This window comes from Perognathus longimembris, chromosome 5 (assembly GCF_023159225.1).
Source record: "Perognathus longimembris pacificus isolate PPM17 chromosome 5, ASM2315922v1, whole genome shotgun sequence".
Classification (NCBI taxonomy): domain Eukaryota; kingdom Metazoa; phylum Chordata; class Mammalia; order Rodentia; family Heteromyidae; genus Perognathus; species Perognathus longimembris.
The window spans coordinates 53,359,863-53,378,988 of NC_063165.1; the positions used below are offsets into that span (position 1 = coordinate 53,359,863).

The following is a 19,126-nucleotide window of genomic DNA, read 5'->3' on the forward strand; positions in this document are numbered from 1 at the left end:
AACAGAAAAAGCCAGAAGTGGTGCTGTGGCTCAAGTGGTAGAGTGCTAGCCTTGAGCAGAAGAAGCTCAGGGACAGTGCCCAGGCCCTGAGTTCAGGTCCCAGGATGGGCAAAACAAATCCAAATCCCCAGTAAATAAATCTGAGGGTTTTTTTTTTTTTCCATCCTGGGTTTTTGAAATTGAGATTATATAATATCTATTTATTGGTTTACATGTAATTCATTTCTTGCTGCTAAAACTTGGGGAAAAAGACTGCTTTGCCATTTGGTGATTTAAGATAGTATATTAGCTAATAATGAAATAAAGGCTAGGAATATGGCCTAGTGGCAGGAGTGCTTGCCTCATATACTTGAAGCCCTGGGTTCGATTCCTCAGTACCACATATATACAAAAAGGCCAGAAGTGGCGCTGTGGCTCAAGTGGCAGAGTGCTAGCCTTGAGCAAAAAGAAGCCAGGGACCGTGCTCAGGCCCTGAGTCCAAGCCCCAGGACTGGCAAAAAAAACAAAAACAAACAAACAAAAAAATAATGAAATAAAATACCAAATAACGATTTCTAGTCGTAGTATAGTTGAAATTTTAATTGGAAAAAAACTAGCACAAAAAAACCTTAACTTTTAGTTATGGGGCGAGAGTGGGGCTATGTCAGGTAAAATACAAGATGTCTTTGGCGGGGGCAGTTGTAGGGCTTGAACTGAAGGCCTGGGCACTATTCCTGAGCCTTTTCACTCAAGGCTGGTACATAAGATGTCTTTTTTAAATGTGAATTTCAAATGCCAAGGAATAAATTTTTGGTATGTGTCCCAAATGCTTCATGAGACAGACAAAAACATTCTTTTTTTTTTTATTTGAAATTTAAACCCTCTGTGTTTTGATTTGTTACATCTGGAAACCCTTGTGGTAGTTGTAATGGAACCATTTAAAATAATTTGGGTCATTGGGTTACAAGTTAAAACCTATCCTGCCTGGGTGCAGTGGCTCATCTGTAATCCCAGATACTTAAATGGTGGAGCGTGAGATGATCACAGTTTGAAGCCAGCCCTAGCAGAAAGTTAGCATGACCCTTATTTTACTAAGTAAATTGGTTGTGACTAAACAGGTAAGGGGATCAGAATCTGAGGACAGACCCAGGCAAAATGCCTATCTGAAAAATAACTAAAGGCTGGACACTAGTAGCTCGCTCCTGCAGTCCTGGTTACTCAGGAGGCTAAGATCTTAGGATTCCAGTTCAAAGCCAGCCTATGCAAGAAAGTCCATGAGACTCTTACCTCCAGTTAACCACTAAAAAGCTGGAAGTAGATAGAACTTGGACTCAAGTAGAAAGCATCTAGGTTTGAGGAAAAAGAAGAGCTCAGGGACAGTGTTTAAGCCCTAACACACTCCCGCAACACATACACACACACACACACACACACACACACACACACACACACACACACACACACACACACACACGAAAATTAAAACACAAAAGGGGGGGAGGGTCTGAGGCGCAGCTCAGATGGTAGAGTACCTGCCTAGCCAAGTGTACCAAGATACTAACATTCTGGGAAACTGGACAAGAGGTCTAAAGAGCTGGTAAGAGCTCTATGATTAATTTGAGTACTAGAGGCTCATGCCTGTAACTAGCTAATCAGGAGGATGAAATCTAGAGGGTAGTAGTTCGAGGCCATCCAGGCAGGAAATCTCTACCTCTAAAAATAACCAGCAAACAGAAAGGCCTCAGTATGGCTCAAGTGTCAAATTGCCAGCTAAGTAAATACTAGGCTCAAAGTTCACACCTCACTATTATCAAAATGAGAACAACACAAACTGTAATACTTTTGTAATTTTTCTGTAAATGTGAAATTATTGCAAAATAAAGTTTAGAAATTTACTTCGTAGCACTGTAAATTCTGGAAGAATTAAACATAAAAATCAAATTGAAAAATTTAAGAATATACTAAATATGAATATACTGTGTTAATGGGAAAGAACTTACGAAGTTTATCAGTTATAAAACCATAAGGTATAAATACTAACAAATTTTACTATTAAGTGTAATTTAGACTATGGAAGTTATTAGAAACAATTTAAAGGTAAATTATAGATTGAGAAAATACTTAGTCTATGACAGTTTATGATTAAATACTTAGTTTATGACTGACAGTTTTGACAGTTTAATACAGTCTTGGAAACAAGGAAAATGAATTTATCTGCTGTATCATTTGATAATTATAATGTGATTATTGTGTTCATGCAGGAGATTTATGGTTATAATTTGAGTCGCTGGAAGCTTGCCATAGTTTCTTTAGGAGTGATTTGCACTGGCGGGTTTCTGCTCCTCCTCCTCTATTGGATGCCAGAGTGGCGAGTGAAAGCGACCTGTATTAGAGCTGCAGTTAAAGACTGTGAAGTGGTGCTGCTGAGGACTACTGTAAGTCCATGCATTTATTGAATATTCAAGGCATAAAATAATGGTTTGCATGTGCTTTGTTTAAAGTAATATTTAGTGGAACATAATTGCTAGGAGATAATGAAGAATCTTTGTCTAGTTAGTATATGGAAAGTAATTGAAGTTAATTTTTTTTGGGGGGGGTCAGTGATCGGGCTTTGACCTTAGCGCCTGGGCTCTTGGTCCCTTAGCTCTTTTTGTCCAAGGCTAGTGCTCTGTTATTTTGAGACATAGTGTCATTTTTGTTTTCTGGTGATTAATGGGAGGTAATAGTCTCAGAGGTTTTCCTGCTTGGAGTGGTTTTGAACTGTGATCCTCAGATATCAGCCTCCTGAGTAGATAGGATTACAGGTGTGAGCCAGTGGTGCCCAGCTTCTCTCTGCCCTTGTGAAGATTGAAACCTGGGCTCTGTACATGCTGGGCAAGAGCTCTCTAACTCTTGAACACTGACCTAACTTACCCTGACATCTAAGACTTGCTTTTAAGGTACTGGATTATAACCCAGCTCTCCCATTGATTGGACTATGCCCCAGATACACTAGTTGCCTATCTAGTGTACGATGTTGTTGTGTCTCAGGAGATTTTTTTAAGAAATCTAATTGGATTAACATTTTATGAGAGGCTTTAACATCTAGTGTTCCTATGTAGGTGGGTCAATTAAGGAATTCCTGGTAATCTTTAATGGAGTATACTGGTATTTATTAAACTGGTGAAGTATATCATAGAATTGGTGATCAATGAAAGTATGTTTGAATTGAAATTGTTAACAAGTTAGTAGGAAATGATGCTTTAAATTTTTTTTCTCAAGGATTTATTTTAGTACAACAGGATAAAGTAGGGAAAAAGAAAAAAGAAAACATTTCCTGTTCCTCATTGTAGGAAATGGGAGTTAAAGACTCCAAATGAGGGGCTGGGAATGTGGTTTAGTGGTAGAATGCTTGCCTAGCATGCATGAAGCCCTGGGTTTGATTCCTCAGTACCACATACAAAGAAAAAGCCAGAAGTGACACTGTGGCTCAAGTGGTAGAGTACTTGAGCAAAAGAAGCTCAGAGACTGTGCCCAAGCCCTGAGTTCAAGTCCCAGGACTGGCAAACAACCAAACAAAAGACTCCAAATGATGCCTTTTCAATAAGAGATGATTAAATATGTGAAGAATGGGAATTAAGTGAAAACACAGGCTGTTTTGTAATATATATAAAAGTTACTCTTGACCTGTCTCCTTTTCTCCTAAGGATGAATTCAAAATGTGGTTTTGTGCAAAAATTCGCTTTCTTTCTCTGGAAAGTCACCCATTTGTTAATCCAAAATCTACAGCTAATAAGATTTCAAATGGCCATGCAGTTCATTTAACTGAGAATCCTGCCGAAGATACTAGCCATGAGATTAATAAATATTCACAGACTCAGTCACAACAGGTATTGTAATCAGTGTCAAATTTTCTTTTAAACAAGTTAATACTTTACACTGTAATATAGCTTATAATTTTAAGTTTGCAATTACTGCCTGAGCTAACATTTATATGCATATGAAATATCTATCACTAAGTATAACAGTTTAGGGATTAATAGAAGAAACATTACATGTTACAATAAGCAATGATAAGTTCTTTGTAACATTTATGTATATTCTGCAGATTCGTTATTTCACCCACCATAGCGTAAAATATTTCTGGAATGATACCATTCACAATTTTGATTTCTTAAAGTAAGTATATTTCTTTTGCTTATACCATGTTATAAATGTGTACTAAAAGAGAATTCATTCTAGTGTTATATAAAGTTAAGGAAGTTTTTTTTGTGTGACTATTCACTGATAATTCACAGTGTTATTTGAAGGGTTACTGACTTTTTGTTTTTTTTTTAAGGAAATTGTTCCTTGGCAAATTTTGCATAAAATTTAGAAGTAATTCAGGTGTGGTTTTATGCCTGTAATCCCAGTATCTGGGTGGCTGAGGTATGGGATCTCATGTTTGAAGCCACACTGGGAGGGATACATGGTGAGAATTTATCACTAGAAGACTGTGGTAACAGAATCCTCTGAGACGGATTGCTTTTTCATTTTACTTCAAAGAGAATTTGACTATACCTGTACCTTATGCTTTTGACCTGTGTGGGATATGTGTGTGTGTGTGTGTGTGTGTGTGTGTGTGTGTGTGTGTGTGTGTGATGTGTATTGAACTCAGGGTCTGGGTCCTGTCCTTAAGTGCTTTTTTCTGCTCAAGGCTAATGTTGTACCACTTTGAGACAAAACTCCGGTTTTGGTTTTCTGGTGGCTAATTGGAGATGAGAGGTCTCACTTGGACTTTCCTGCCTGGGATGGCTTCAAACCATGATTCTTAGCTCTCAACCTCCAGAGTAGGATTACAGACAAGAGCCACCAGCACCCAGCTGATTTGGATATTTTTTATAATGTCCTTGTGTTGGGGATCAAACTTAGGAATTGACTTAAGCATACTAATAAATAGGGGCTGTACCACTGAGCCACTCTCACAGCCCCCCATGTTTTAGAGTATCTGAAGCATGACTTCCTAATTTGTCAGCAGTCATGTTGTTGTTGTTTTTTTTTTTAAGAAGAGAGATAGAAACTTATTTTTACAATTTAGATAGAGCACCAGACATTGTCAGATATGTCATCATGGGTAGGAAAAAAAGGAATAATCGCTTAAAATTTATTTTTTGGGTGATGAGTCAATTATATTAGTGTTTTAGTTTTCCTTAAAAGATGAGGTTTTGCTATGTTAAGTTATACTGTCCCCAAATTACTGGGCTCAAGCAGTCCTTCGGTGTTATCTTGCTTAGGATTTAGTGTTTATTGCTGTTTAAAGGATTTAATAAGCACATATCTTAAATGTAACAGTAAAAACAAAAATCATCAATATTTACATGAATTCCTAGATTTTCTACCAGTCACATGAGCTGAGGCATTTTCACATACTGAATTCTAAAAGATCCTTCTTGATTAAGAATCATTGCTTTAAATAAAATTGCAAATAAGCTGCCATTTTCTTAAAATGTTAATCTTGGAGCCTGCTGGTTCTTGCTTTCTTCCTTCCTCCTTCAACTTCAGTGGGGAAAGAATGTGAAATATATTTGCTATATAATTTCTGTCAGCTATAGAACACTTAGAAAGTTTCAACTTATCCCAATGAAATCAATATATTATGGGATTTATTGTAATTAAGTATGTGTACCATTCTCTTTAGAGCTGTTTGGCTGGTATCTCCATTACAATTTTACGTATATTCAAGGTATTTTGGGGAAATTGGTGTGTTAGTTGGATCCTAGTTAGAATTATTATAAGCCTTAGACATTGACTCTGACTTAAAATTCTGCCCTTTTAACCTAGGTGTATACTAGCTAAGGGAAAGATTTGTATTGGTGCTTTTGTGGAGATGGAAGATGATGAATAAGATGTCTTTTAGGCTTAATATTGTAAAGGAGAACCTATGTTGATAAAACATTTTTAATGTTTAGTTTGGAATTCTCAAATTAGTTATGTTTTTTAATCTTAACTTTTATTAATTTAATTATCTCAGTTTTGGCACCATGTTAAAGGCTAATGATACTATATAAAGTTGAATTGTCATCTTTTTACTTGGTAAACTACAGTTGATAACTTGGTTGTTGTGTTTGAGATTTAGACCATTATTGTTTATCTTAAGAATTTGAGAGTTTAAAATTCTCATCCATTATTTCTACATTTTTGTTGATGATTTTTAAGAAGTTTTTAAGGAGGTTTCACACTCTTAAAATCAAGCATATAGAAAAATGAGGCATTAAGAAGTTTGGATATTTGAAACTTTGTTTAAAGTAAAAACTTTGGATTTATTTAGGGGACTGGATGAAGGTGTTTCTTGTACGTCAATTTATGAAAAGCATAGTACAGGACTGACAAAGGGGATGCATGCCTACAGGTAATTTTTATCCAACTAAAGTTAGACCTCGTCTCAAAAATACTTTATTTAGGAGTATATATAGTCCATCCATTTTATACTATATATTAGCAGGTATTTAAAGATTATCGACTAGTAGTTGAGAACCAACTGCTTTCTTATTTGAGTAAAACTCAGTGTAAGAGTTATAAAAAGTTAAAGCTGTGTTGAAGGTGATATCCCTGAAAGTTACACCATATTTCATCAACTCTAAGGTGCAAACTTTCCTTCATTTTGCTCTGAAATTGGGGTGTGTCATAGTTGGTAGAGTGCCATTCATTGCTCAACAGAAGTTATCTCTTTCTTGATCATATATACAATAGTGTAATGTTTTGTAAGTTGGTAGCATCTTAGATTTTCTGAAATAAACTGGGAATTGTAAGCATGAGCTCAAATTTAATCACAATGAAAAGTTGTAAATTGGGAATCACACTTTTTTCCCCATGGTGTTATTCTTTGTTAAAGTAAAAAAGTATGCCAGTATATCTCAGTTTAAAGGTAAAAGTTATTTTCATATTACAATTTTTTTTCTGTGCTGGTATTGAGGCTTGAACTGAAGATCATGTATTTTCATTTGACTAGCTTGCTTATCTGATGCCCTATCACATGAGCCATGACTCCAGTTTGACTAATTGATGTTTTCTAATACTGCTATAGCATGTCCCCCCCCCCCCCCCGGGCTAGAATAAAATTTTTTTTTCAGACAACTCTATAAAAGACAAAAGTTACTGTATCATATAGTCCAATTATAAGGAATTAAGTGGGAAGATTTCAGCAAACAATTCCTTTCCCCTCCCCTCCCCTCTCTTCTCTCTCCCCTCTCCCCTCTTCCCTCCCCTCCCCCCTGCTCTCTTTTTTAGACAGGGTTGGGGATAGAACATAGGACCTCATTCCTAGGCAATTGGACGGATCCCAGCCTCTAAGCAGCATTTTTTAAAATGTTGTTTTCTAAAATATATAAATTTTGAAGTGAATAATAATAGTACTGGTATTATAGAAAAATAGTACAGGATTCCTCAAATTTGTTTATCTTTAGTAAAAACGCTAATTGTAATTAATACTTGGTTAAGACTTGTTGTGTTCAAGGATGAAGAGAGCCTGTGCTAACATGGTTATTGTTGACCAGTGAGAAAGACTTGATGAATGTAGAGACATGAGATAGTGAAATAAAATGCAAACCATGCAGTTATTCATTATTCACCTCTTTATTTAAATACTGTAGATAGAAAATTATTTGCTGGAGGTAGAGAATTTTAGTGATATAGCACATGTTTTTAGAATCATGAATTTAAAAGCAGTTTGTGGTTTGAGCTTTATTTAATGCAATGCCTTTCTTAAATTATACTATTATATAATTCAACCTAACACTATTATTGTATCTTCCTGTTACAGAAAATTGCTTTATGGAATAAATGAGATTGCTGTGAAAGTGCCTTCTGTTTTTAAGCTTCTAATTAAAGAGGTAAGACTATTTTGTATGTATGTATGCATGCATAAATGTATGTATGTATGTATGTGTCAGCATTTGTAATGAGTAGATGTGGCAATTTGGAAAGTCATGATTAAGTAATAAGGTGTTCTTGGTTCTTTTTCTTATGGGGAGGGGGGCGCTTGTTGGGCTTGAATTCAGGGACTACACGTTGTCCCTGAGCTCTTTTTGCTCAAGACTAGTGCTCTTCCACTTTGGGCCACAGCTCTATTTCTGGTGTTTGAATGATTAATTAGAGATTAGGACTTTTCTGCCTGAGCTGACTTTGAACCTTGATCCTCAGATCTCAGCCTCCTGAGTAGCTAGGGTTACAGGAGTGAGCCAGTGCCTGGCTGTACTTGGATTTCTTCTTCTTAACTTTGATTTGTTCTCTTTTATTTAGAAGGCAAGAGAGAATTTTTTTCTCATTTGCATTTCTTATGATGAGGTTTCTTTTCCTTTCAAGATATTGTACGTTTAGATCTTGCTCTGTCTTGCAGATATATATGCTTGTCTTTTATTCTTAAACTTTTATCAGGAATTGATTTTTGTTTGATGGAATATAATAAGGAGAAATAGAAACCTTTTCTGTTCCCTGGACTGGGAATGTGGCTTACTGGTAGAGTGCTTGCTTAGCGTGCATGAAGCCCAGGGTTCGATTCCTCATACTACATAAACAGAAAAAAACAGCTGGAAGTGGTGCTGTGACTCAAGTGGTAGAGTGCTAGCTAACCTTGAGCACAGAGAGGCCCAGGGACAGTGCCCAAGCCCTGAGTTCAAGCCCCAGAATCGGCAACAAAAAAAAAGAAATGTTTTTCTCTTTGAATCTTTTTCTACTGTATTTTCTTCACATGGTGTATATCCTTTATTGAAAATTAAGCATTTTTCTAAAAGTTTGGAAATGAACACAAAACACAATTGCCCTTGAGGACTTATACTGGGACTGTGAGTCTGAGAGGAAACAAGTTGATAGTTACTAAGTGAAGGTTCAGTTATAAGGGTTGTGGTATGAATAAAGGTCTGTGACTGGGTATGTAAGGAAGTTAAGAGTTATTACTGTAAACTGCTTAGCAGAACAAAGCTTGCCAATCTTTATTTTGTTTTTTCAGCCAAGATAATTAGTTGTATTGGATGAATACTTGCAGTACAAATATGGAAAGCAGTCACTTGTCATCAGTTCTTTAAAGTATAATGTTGTCTACAAACATAGCATGCTGTAATGGTTAGGAATGCAGAAAGCCTGATTTGTAATGTTGTCCTGTCAGTAACCATATTACTTTTTGGTGGTATTGGGGTCCTTACACTTGGATAGCTTGCTTACTTGGCCGGCACTCTACCACTGGAACCCTGCTTCAGCCTGGCTTTTGGCTGGTTATTTTGGAGGTGAAGTCTAGAAAACTTTTCTGCTGGGGCTGCACCCCAACCGTGATCTTCCAGATCCTAGCTTTCTGGGTCATTGGGATTATGGGCGTGAGCCGTCAACACCCAGATCTATCTTTGATGTTTAGGAAACATTTTTTCTGCCGACTTTTAAAATAAATTGTTTTTATTATTATAAAGGTAATGTATAGAGGGGTTATAGTTACATAAGGCAGCTAATGTATACATTTTTATTTTGTTTGGGCAGTGTCATCCTTCCCTCGCTCTTTACCAGTTTTTCCTTCCCATCCCTCCCTACCCACAAGTTATATAGTTCATTCTCAACATGGTGTCTAGTTCAGCTGTCTTTTATCTGAGAGTATAGACAAATTTTCTGAAGGTCTCATTTGGATTTGAGTGTGTGTGTGTGTAAATGCTTTGAAAAGCAGTAATATCCATTTTAAGCCATTGGGAGGATATTAATGAAGTTAATAAAATACCATGAAACGAGGTAAAGTTCATTGCCAAGGTTTTCTCATGTTATTTTATTTGTTTGTTTATTGATTGATTGTTGGTCCTGGGGCTTGCACTCAGGGCCTGGGCATTGTCCTGAGCTCTTCTGCTCTAAGCTAGGACTCTACCACTTTGAGCCACAGCTCTGCTTCTGGGTTTTGTTGTTGTTAATTGGAGATAAAAGCCTCATTGACTTTCCTGCTTGGCTGTCTTTGAACCCTGATCCTTAGATCTTAACCTCCTGAGTAGCTAGGATTATAGGCGTGAGCCACTGGTGCCAGCTCAGCACATCTTATTATTAGAGATTAATTCCTTGATAATTCCTTTTTTCAAGAACAAAAACAATTTAACCCCCCCCTTTTTTTCAAGTTTATCTTTCCTTCAATTAAGAACCTTTTTTTGCTCAAGCCTGGCACTTTACCACCTGAGCCATAGCTCCACTTCCTCATTAGGAGTTTTATATATTTTATTAGATAAGAACACAAGTAATTCAGAAACAGATGTGCTTTTTCACAAAGGGGGAATGCATAACAGCTAAATTTAGTCTTTTCTGTCTGAATCTGTGAGTCTAGTATGAATCTAAATTGATACACATATTTAAGCTTATTTGGCCAGATTTTAGTAGTTGAATGGTAAATAAGAATATACTAACATAGTGTCTCTTTAGAATAGTAGGGGCACTAGAGAGCTTATCCTTTATATTTCTAATTCATCACTTCTCAACTGAGTAGGTTGAATATGTACATGGTTGTAAATGTCTCTGTTTAACTGTTTAAAATTTTGTTTTCTAGGTTCTCAATCCATTTTACATTTTTCAGCTGTTCAGTGTTATACTGTGGAGCACTGATGAATACTATTACTATGCTCTAGCCATTGTGATTATGTCTATAGTGTCAATTATAAGCTCACTATATTCCATTAGAAAGGTAAGCCAAATTGATTATTGGCTTCAGATCTATTTGTGTGTCTTAATTATTATGTTAGATGTGTAAAGTAGCACTTGGAAGTAAATATGAAATATACTTTTTGTAGTTAGTTACATGAATATGCCTCCTATTTTCTGCATTTTTTAAAGTTTAAAAGCTTATTTTCATTAGCATACATTAGTTGTACACAGGACGTTTCATAATAACATTTTTGTACCTGAATACAATGTACCTTACCAACCTTTTATATTGTTGATTTGAGGAGGGAGGCAGTACAGGGGTTTGAACTTGGAGCCTCATGCTTGTTAAGCAGCTACTTTAACTTAATCTATGCCCTTTTTTGCTTTAGTTTTATTTCAGATAGATCTTTTCATTTTTGCCCAACGTTGACCTCAGATTGATATTCTCTTACCTATACTACCCATGTGCCAGAAATTACAGTTGTGCATCACTATGCCTGCTTATTAATTGACGTAGGGGTTCTTGCTAATTTTTTTCCCCTGGGCTGGCCTTGAACCTTCTGATCTTTGCCCCCAAATGTCATTATAGGCTGGCATTACCATGCCTGGCCCTTGGGGTTTTGTTTTTGTTTTTTGTCAGTTGTGGGGCTTAAACTAGGCCAGGACATGTCCCCGAGCCTCTTTGTGCTCTCAAGGCTTGTGCGCTACTATTTGATCCATAGTGCCACTTCTGGTTTTTGAATGGTTAACTGGAGCTAAGTCTCAAGAGGGACTTTTCTGCCTGGGCTGGCTTTGAACCATGATCCTCACTCAGATCTCAGCCTCCTGAGAAGTTAGGATTATTTTCTTTAAAAATTTTTTTTAATTGAGTAGGAGGAAGACAAGCCTTTTTAGAGTCAGGCTGGTTACACTCCCCTGCACTGTCATCCGTTCACACCCCCCCCCCCGCCCCCTTTCAGATCTATCTCTTCTTTTTTTTTTAAAGTAGACTGTATCTCACCATGTAGTTCAGTCTGATATTAAACTCAAAATAGTTTTCCATTGGTCTCCTGAGTGTGGGGAGTATAGGGGTTTGCCTCTTGTTCAGCTCCAAAGTGCTTCTTACTTTGTTTGATGCTAAAACAATGAATATTCCTTGAACCTTTGACTTGGCATTTTTTTAAGGCAGAATAATGTGCTTAACATTAGCATTCTTACATTAATGTACCTTATTTGAGCACCCTCTTGAGCCACTTTGGAGATGACTTAAAAGAATGAGTTTGTATCGATATTGGCTAGTTTTAATTTCTTTTTCTTCTTTCAGCAATACATTATGTTGCATGACATGGTGGCGACTCACAGTACTGTGAGAGTTTCCGTTTGTAGAGTAAATGAAGGTAAGGTGCTTCAGGTGATAAGCAGTGTATGCTTAATTACATTTTATATTCCTTTAACATATATGCTTTTATTTTTTAAAGAACTGAGAATATGTTTAGATTCTTGAGTTTGTAAGAAATCCACTCATTTATATAAAATTATGTTTGTTAGCTCAGTGATGGTGGCTCATGCCTGAAATCCTAGTTACTCAGGAGGCTGAGATCTGAGGATTGCAATTCAGAGCCAGCCAAAGCAGGACAGTCTTTGAGACTCATTTCCAGTTAACCATCAAAAACCTAGATGTGGAGTTGTGGCTCAGGTGGTAGAGTGCTAGCTTGAGCAAAAGAGTTATCACCCAGGCCTCCAGTTAAAGCCCCAGGATTGGCACCAAAAAAAAAAAAAAAAAAACCAAACAAAAGTACATTTGTCTATAGTGTATTTGATTGATTGATTGATTGATTGATTGCCAGTCCTGGGCCTCAGACTCAGGGCCTGAGCACTGTCCCTGGCTTCTTTTTGTTCAAAGCTATAGCACTCTGCCACTTGAGCCACAGTGCCACTTCTGGCCTTTTTGTATATATGTGGTGCTGGGGAGTCGAACCCAGGGCTTCATGTATATGAGGCAAGCACTCTTGCCATTAGGTCATATTCCCAGCCCCTGTCTGTAGTGTAATACACATTATTCCATGCTCTTGGAAGTCAATATTAGTAAGAAGACATGGTAATGTATGATAAATGTAGGGAGAAGTCAGAGAATATATTGTAGGTAATAGAGATGGCTTCTTTGAAGTAATTGTAAGTGATAACTATTTGAATTACTCTGTAGCAGGTAGATGAGAAGTTGTTAAAGTGAGGGAAAAAGAAGAGAGTTCTAATGTGTGAAGGCTTCAAAATTGAGAATGTGTAGTCACTGTAGGAACGGAAAAGAAATTCTGTATGGTATCTACAGCAAGTGAATGATGCACCACATGGTTAAAGAATTTGGATGTACTCTAGAAAACAATGGAAAGCCATTGAAGCGCTTTAAGCAGAAGGATGATAGGAGCATATTTGTCTTTTGTTTAAAAAAAATCATTATGGCTTCCATGATTAGACTGGTTTAGTTTACCAATACCAGAGATAAGACCTGGGTTAAGGATTAAGGAAGGGATTGTATAGATAAGAGAGTTTGAAAGATCTAAAAATGGAGAATAGCAGAATTTGGTCATTGAATGTGACTTCTCAGGATAGTATCTGTTTATGTGGTACTGAGGAATCAAACCCAGGGCTTCATACATACCAGGCAAGCACTCTACCATGAGGTCACTTTGCCATTTCCTGTTTCTTCTTTAGATGACAGGTCAGTCTGCATTCTCTTGACTCAGATGTTTTCTTCCTTCACTGTGCTTCTGGGTCACTTTCTATCCTTACTGAGAGGATCTGAGTCATCTAGCTACATTTATTGGAGAAGTAGTTGATTGGTACTCCTACTCTCTCTGATCTGCTGTTGCTGAAAATGCCAGGACAGACATATCATTCAATTAGTGTCTTCCTCACCTCTGTGTCATAAATATATACCATTGGTGTTTTATTTTCTAGTGCATTGAAAAGGAAAATTTCAGTGGTACTAAGGTTTTCTTAAAACCCAAATGTTCTTAATCAGTACACTGTAGGTATACTAATCTTATTTTTAAATTGATGACTAGTATATCTACTGTGTTCTAAATACTTTTTGTTTGCCAGGCTCCTTGGCTCCCACCTATAATCCTAGCTACTCAAGAGATTGAGATTGCTTCAAAGCCAGACAGGCAGGAAAGCCCATGAAACTCTTACTTCCAATTAACCACCAAAAAACAGAAGTGGCGCTGTGGTTCAAGTGGTAGAGCGCTGTCCTTGAGCTGAAGAGTTCAGGGACAGCACCCAAGCCCAGAGTTCAAGCCTCATGGCAGACCCCTCCCCCCAAATATATTTTTTTCATCATAACTAGTAAATTGCCTTTTTGGGGGGAGGAGTGCTGGTCCTGGGGCTTGAACTCAGTCTGGGCACTGTCCCTTATATCCCCTTCCCTCCTTTTTTCCTGCCCCTCTTTCTTTTCCTTTTCCTTGACAGAATCTCGCTATGCAGCCCAGATTAGCCTTAAACTTTAGATCTTCCTGCCTCAACCTTGTGAGTGCTAGGGGTTACAGGTATATGCCATCATATTTTGAACAGGGAAATTGATTTTAGAAAGAGTTTAGTTTATTTAAATTTCAAAGGAAATAATGAAGTAGGCAATTCTAAAATGTTTAATTTATCTAATAGATCCAATTGGCCATATTTAAATTAACATCTGAAAAACTAAAGAATATTGAGAAAGTATAAGACTATATTAGGATTATAAGTAATGTTTGTGAGAAAAAGAATACTATAAAAAATGCAGTAGAAGCCAGGCGCCCTGTGGCTCATCACTGTAATCCTAGCTACTCTGGAGGCTGAGATCTGAGGATCACAGTTTAAAGCCAAAGCCAGCCCCAGCCTGGTGAGAAAAGTCCTGAGACTCATCTCCAATTAACCACCAGAAAACCACGATTGGCGCTGTGGTTCAGGTGGTAGAGCTTTAGCCTTGAGCTGAAGAGCTCTGGGACAGTGCTCAAGCCCAGAGTTAAGCCCCATGACCATCCCCCACCCCCAAAGCAGTAGAAAAGAAAATAATGTTTCACATTTTCTATTTCCATGGGATTAGAGAAATCTGAGTTCATTTTATTGGTTCCACCATTTTTTTCTTCTTTTTTTGTGGTCTGTGTTTCTTTTCTAAGAAAGCTGGTAGCTAAAATTGACCACTGTAGTCCTAAGTGTGGAAGCACGTGCACGCGCGTGCACATACATACTTGGCAACATCTATATTCAGCATCCAATCAGAAAACAAACTAGCTGACATACCATACTTTGACAGTCTACTCCTATTTTGTCAGTTCCCCAATTAGTGGCATTTTCATATTAATCCCATTATATTATTAAATATATATTGAGATCAGGAGATACATGATATATATTGAGATCAAGGATTGATGATTCATTTTTGTATTTTTTGTTTCAAGTTAAAGAATATTCTATCTAATTTTTTTGTCTTTAAATTCAGAAATAGAAGAGATTTTTTCTACAGACCTTGTGCCGGGAGATGTCATGGTTATTCCATTAAATGGGACAGTCATGCCTTGTGATGCAGTACTTATTAATGGTACTTGTATTGTAAATGAAAGCATGTTGACAGGTAAATAAAATACTGTCACACCAGTTGCTTATGATATTAATATTAAGTAGTTACTGTTTAACTTTTCAAAATTAACTTGCCATTTATATTCTTTGTTCATGAATGTGATGAATATTGTGCTAAATTACAATGCTGATGTTAACTACATGTCTTCGCCTTGTTATAACTACTTTTCTGACATGACAGGATGGCATATAGTTTAATAATAAGAAACCCTTTGCCCAAGAAGAATATAGCATGTTTGCTTTCCAATTTGTTATGTTAAATGTGAGAGTAAATATTTTATATTTTTCTTAAATTGGGAGAAATACATTTAATATGTTCTAAAATGAATGACGGGAGAGTAAAGCAAGCTTTTGGAGGATGAGTATTAGCACAATTGGGGGGAGGGGAATATAGTCAAAAGTACTTTGTATGAATGTATAAAGAGAAAAATAAAATGAGTTGTAATTGTTTTAAGAGGAGGAAGGGGGAGATAAGGGAGACGATAAGTGTTGTGGGGTTGATAGACTATATTGTGTGCATGTATGAAAACAAAAATATCACAATGAAACTTCCCCTAAGCTAATAAAAATATTTTATTATTTTTATTTTTAAAATTATGTTAGGTAATACAAAGGGGTTTCCATTCATGTACAAATGACTATAAATAAAAACTGGGGAAAAGTAGAGTTCAGAGTGACTTTTCTAAGGCATTTCATAACCTGTTAGATCTTCATGTTTTAAAAGCATGTGACTTACTGTCATAGTCTGGCAAGAAAATGATTCTTACATAATGTATTTTGAAACTGTTAGAGAATCGAAACACATTCATTAGCTTTATGTCATGCAAGAAATGTAAGTGCTACAGAAAATTAAAGTTTAAAAAGGAAGAACCCATACACTGCTCATCCTTTCTTTGCCTAGAAGCATTTTCTTTCCATATGTTTGTTTGTATGTTCTCAGAGGTAGTCTTTATGTACTTGAGGTAACAGTGCTTTGTAATACAATTCTTAGGAGTAAGAGAATGGGTTGACTACCTGATTTTCTTTGAAACTTCCACAATGCAATCATATGTAGATCTTGACAAGATAGAGACCTTGAATCACAAACCACTTTCTGTAGTTATTATGAAGACAACTTGATGTTTCTAGGTGAACCAATTAGTAGGCAAAAAGTTTATTGATTATATCCTCTTAGAGTACTGTAAATGTTGAGAATATTTCATAATGCAGTAATTTTTTGTGTGCTCGATACTACTGATTTATGCTATTATATGATTTTTTTTTAATAGGAGAAAGTGTTCCAGTGACAAAAACTAATTTGCCAAATCCTTCAGTGGATATAAAAGGAATGGGAGAGGAATTATATAGTCCAGAAACACATAAACGACACACTTTGTTTTGTGGGACGACTGTTATTCAGACTCGTTTTTACACCGGAGAACTTGTTAAAGCCATTGTAGTTAGGACAGGTATAAGATTTAATTTCTTGCATGTTTTATCATATACCCACTGGATTCTATTTGGGTTATAATTCTCTTTCTTTTTTAATAATGGTGAATAATTTCCTTTTAACTTTTTTTTTTGTGGAAAGGATTTAGTACTTCCAAAGGACAACTGGTTCGCTCTATATTGTATCCTAAACCAACTGACTTTAAACTCTACAGAGATGCCTACTTATTTCTACTATGTCTTGTGGCAGTGGCTGGCATTGGGTTCATCTACACAATTGTCAACAGCATTTTAAATGAGGTATGTTAGTAGGACTCTTGGGGGAGGTTTGGTCTTTAAGTATCACTTATGACTCTTGAGAAATTCAAAATGCGGCTTTGCGATAGGATCTAAAACTTTAAGCTACCGTAGTTAATTTAACTGTCAAAAGAAACTAGTATTTGTTATATTAAAAAGCACAAATATATCAGGAATCTGAAACAGGAAGTTGGAAGATGAGCCTAGACTATAAGTAGCAAGACCATCAGTCAATAAAAACAAGAAAAGAGGTTTTGTTGTGCAGTATATGTTAGTGGGGGTGGGTAGAGTAAATGGAGGAGAGGATAGATGAGGGAAACTATAGTCAGAGTACATTATATATATATGTATGAAAATAGAGCAGTGAAATCTGTTTGAACTTTTAACAGTAGGGAAGGGGAGGATAAGGGAGAGTAATGGGTGAGGTTGTTGGCGTACATTGTATGCAAGTGTGGAAATGTCATAATGAAAACCCTTCCATTGTACAATTAATATACACTAATTATTCTTTTAAAAAAATACAGGTAGTAGCTGGATACAGATGGCTCACGCTTGTAATCCTTGCTCTTATTAGGCTGAGAGCCAGTGGATTAGATTAAGGTTTTAAGCTATCCTGGGTAGAAGAGTCCATGAGACTCCAAAATTATGAGCAATAAGCTAGGCCAGAAACATGACTCCAATGGTAGCATCCTAGCCAAGTAAGCAAGCCAAGCAAGTGCAAGACAAAGTTTAGATATTAGTTCAAACCCCAGTACCAGCAAAAGAGTGCAAATATAGGATACTTGTACCCATACTAAACAATTCTTTTGGTTAGCTCTTGTTTTATAGGTAGTAGTAGTTCATTTTCCTTTTTGTGACTTAAAGGAGTAAAATCACATAATGTACCAAAGCCTTTTTTCTGAGTTCTGGGATAAAATATGTAGTAATTAATTTTGAATATTTAATTGAAAACATCTCTAAGGGACGTCATTTGATTTTGTACCTGTTTAAGACACTTATATGGTACTTGTAGGAAGAATTAGTATCCAGACTAAATTAATTGCACTTGGTTTGAACTTGGTATATGAAAAATGTAGGGGAACTAGAATGAGAGAAGCTTTCTTTACCTGTCAGAAGCTTCTTGTAGCTTTCATTCTGCAATTTGTTGACCAATTTATTGTGTTTTCTTGTTTTGGTCTGAGACTGGGACTTGAACTCAGTACCTGACACTTTGTTCATTGGCTAGTGCTCTACCAAACTTTCCTCTTTCCTTTTTTTTTTTCAGTTTTCTATTTTTAAAAAATTCTAAAAGGAAAAGTAATGGAAATCATTAGTCTCTGTGTGTAGAAATGACATGTTTATAGATTTTCACTAAAATAGTCATATTCAATTAGTCTTGACATTTATTTTTGTGTTAATTATAGGTAGAAATTGGAGAAATAATTATCGAATCACTTGATATCATTACAATTACTGTACCACCTGCACTTCCTGCTGCAATGACTGCTGGTATTGTATATGCTCAGAGAAGACTAAAAAAAGTTGGTATTTTCTGTATCAGTCCTCAAAGGATAAATATCTGTGGACAGCTGAATCTTGTTTGTTTTGACAAGGTTAGTTCAGTTTTGTAGTTTTCTCAAAGGTTAATATGTTGCTTTTAAATTTTTAATGTTTTCTGGTGGGTTTTTTTGTGAACTGATGTATAATTCATTTTAAATGCCTCTCTGATTTCCTTTCTCCAACAGTATATGCATCTTTTAACTTACTTTCTCAACTTTAAAAACTTCTGAATATTGCTACTTGCTGAAATCTGCAATTGACTAATTGTTTGTATCAAGAATTATGTTTTGTAGTAGTGACAAGTAAACCAGGCATGGTGGCGCAGACCTGTAGTCCTAGCACTTGGGAGGCTGAGTCAGGAAGATAGCTTGAGCCAACGAGTTTGAGGTCATCCTGGGCAACATAGCAAGACCCCACCTCCAAAAAAATAAAAAAGGTTAAAATGTAGTAGTAATAAGACTTAGTAGTAATAAGTACTAAAAGTTATATGGTCCTTTGGCCTAGTTTTATAGAATAGGTTCCTTAGATAATGTGTTGACTATAAATCTTATTGCTTATAAGTATATGTGTTTAGTGTTTGCTCTGTGATTTTACTACTTGTTTTAAAACCATGAAGGTCAGTGATTTTATGGTTTTATGAACCTTTGTGAAATAGTCCTTGCCTCATACAAGGGTTTATCCC

The 19,126-nt window shown here is 36.3% G+C and overlaps 1 protein-coding gene across 9 annotated transcripts in view; it reads left to right on the top strand.

Annotated features, from left to right (window-relative positions):
* Atp13a3 (ATPase 13A3) overlaps nucleotides 1-19,126 on the top strand; it is a 90,873-nt gene that overhangs the window by 28,593 nt on the left and 43,154 nt on the right. For all 9 annotated transcript variants that reach the window (XR_007211032.1, XM_048346916.1, XM_048346924.1 and 6 more), the window contains 11 exons: nucleotides 2,241-2,414; nucleotides 3,666-3,848; nucleotides 4,067-4,137; nucleotides 6,266-6,346; nucleotides 7,757-7,826; nucleotides 10,496-10,630; nucleotides 11,894-11,966; nucleotides 15,044-15,175; nucleotides 16,449-16,628; nucleotides 16,751-16,908; nucleotides 18,309-18,497. Coding sequence is in view for 8 of the 9 variants with exons in the window: in XM_048346916.1 (XP_048202873.1) it covers nucleotides 2,241-2,414; nucleotides 3,666-3,848; nucleotides 4,067-4,137; nucleotides 6,266-6,346; nucleotides 7,757-7,826; nucleotides 10,496-10,630; nucleotides 11,894-11,966; nucleotides 15,044-15,175; nucleotides 16,449-16,628; nucleotides 16,751-16,908; nucleotides 18,309-18,497 (1,446 nt within the window). In the remaining variant the exon portion in view is untranslated. The remainder of the gene's footprint in view (nucleotides 1-2,240; nucleotides 2,415-3,665; nucleotides 3,849-4,066; nucleotides 4,138-6,265; nucleotides 6,347-7,756; nucleotides 7,827-10,495; nucleotides 10,631-11,893; nucleotides 11,967-15,043; nucleotides 15,176-16,448; nucleotides 16,629-16,750; nucleotides 16,909-18,308; nucleotides 18,498-19,126) is intronic.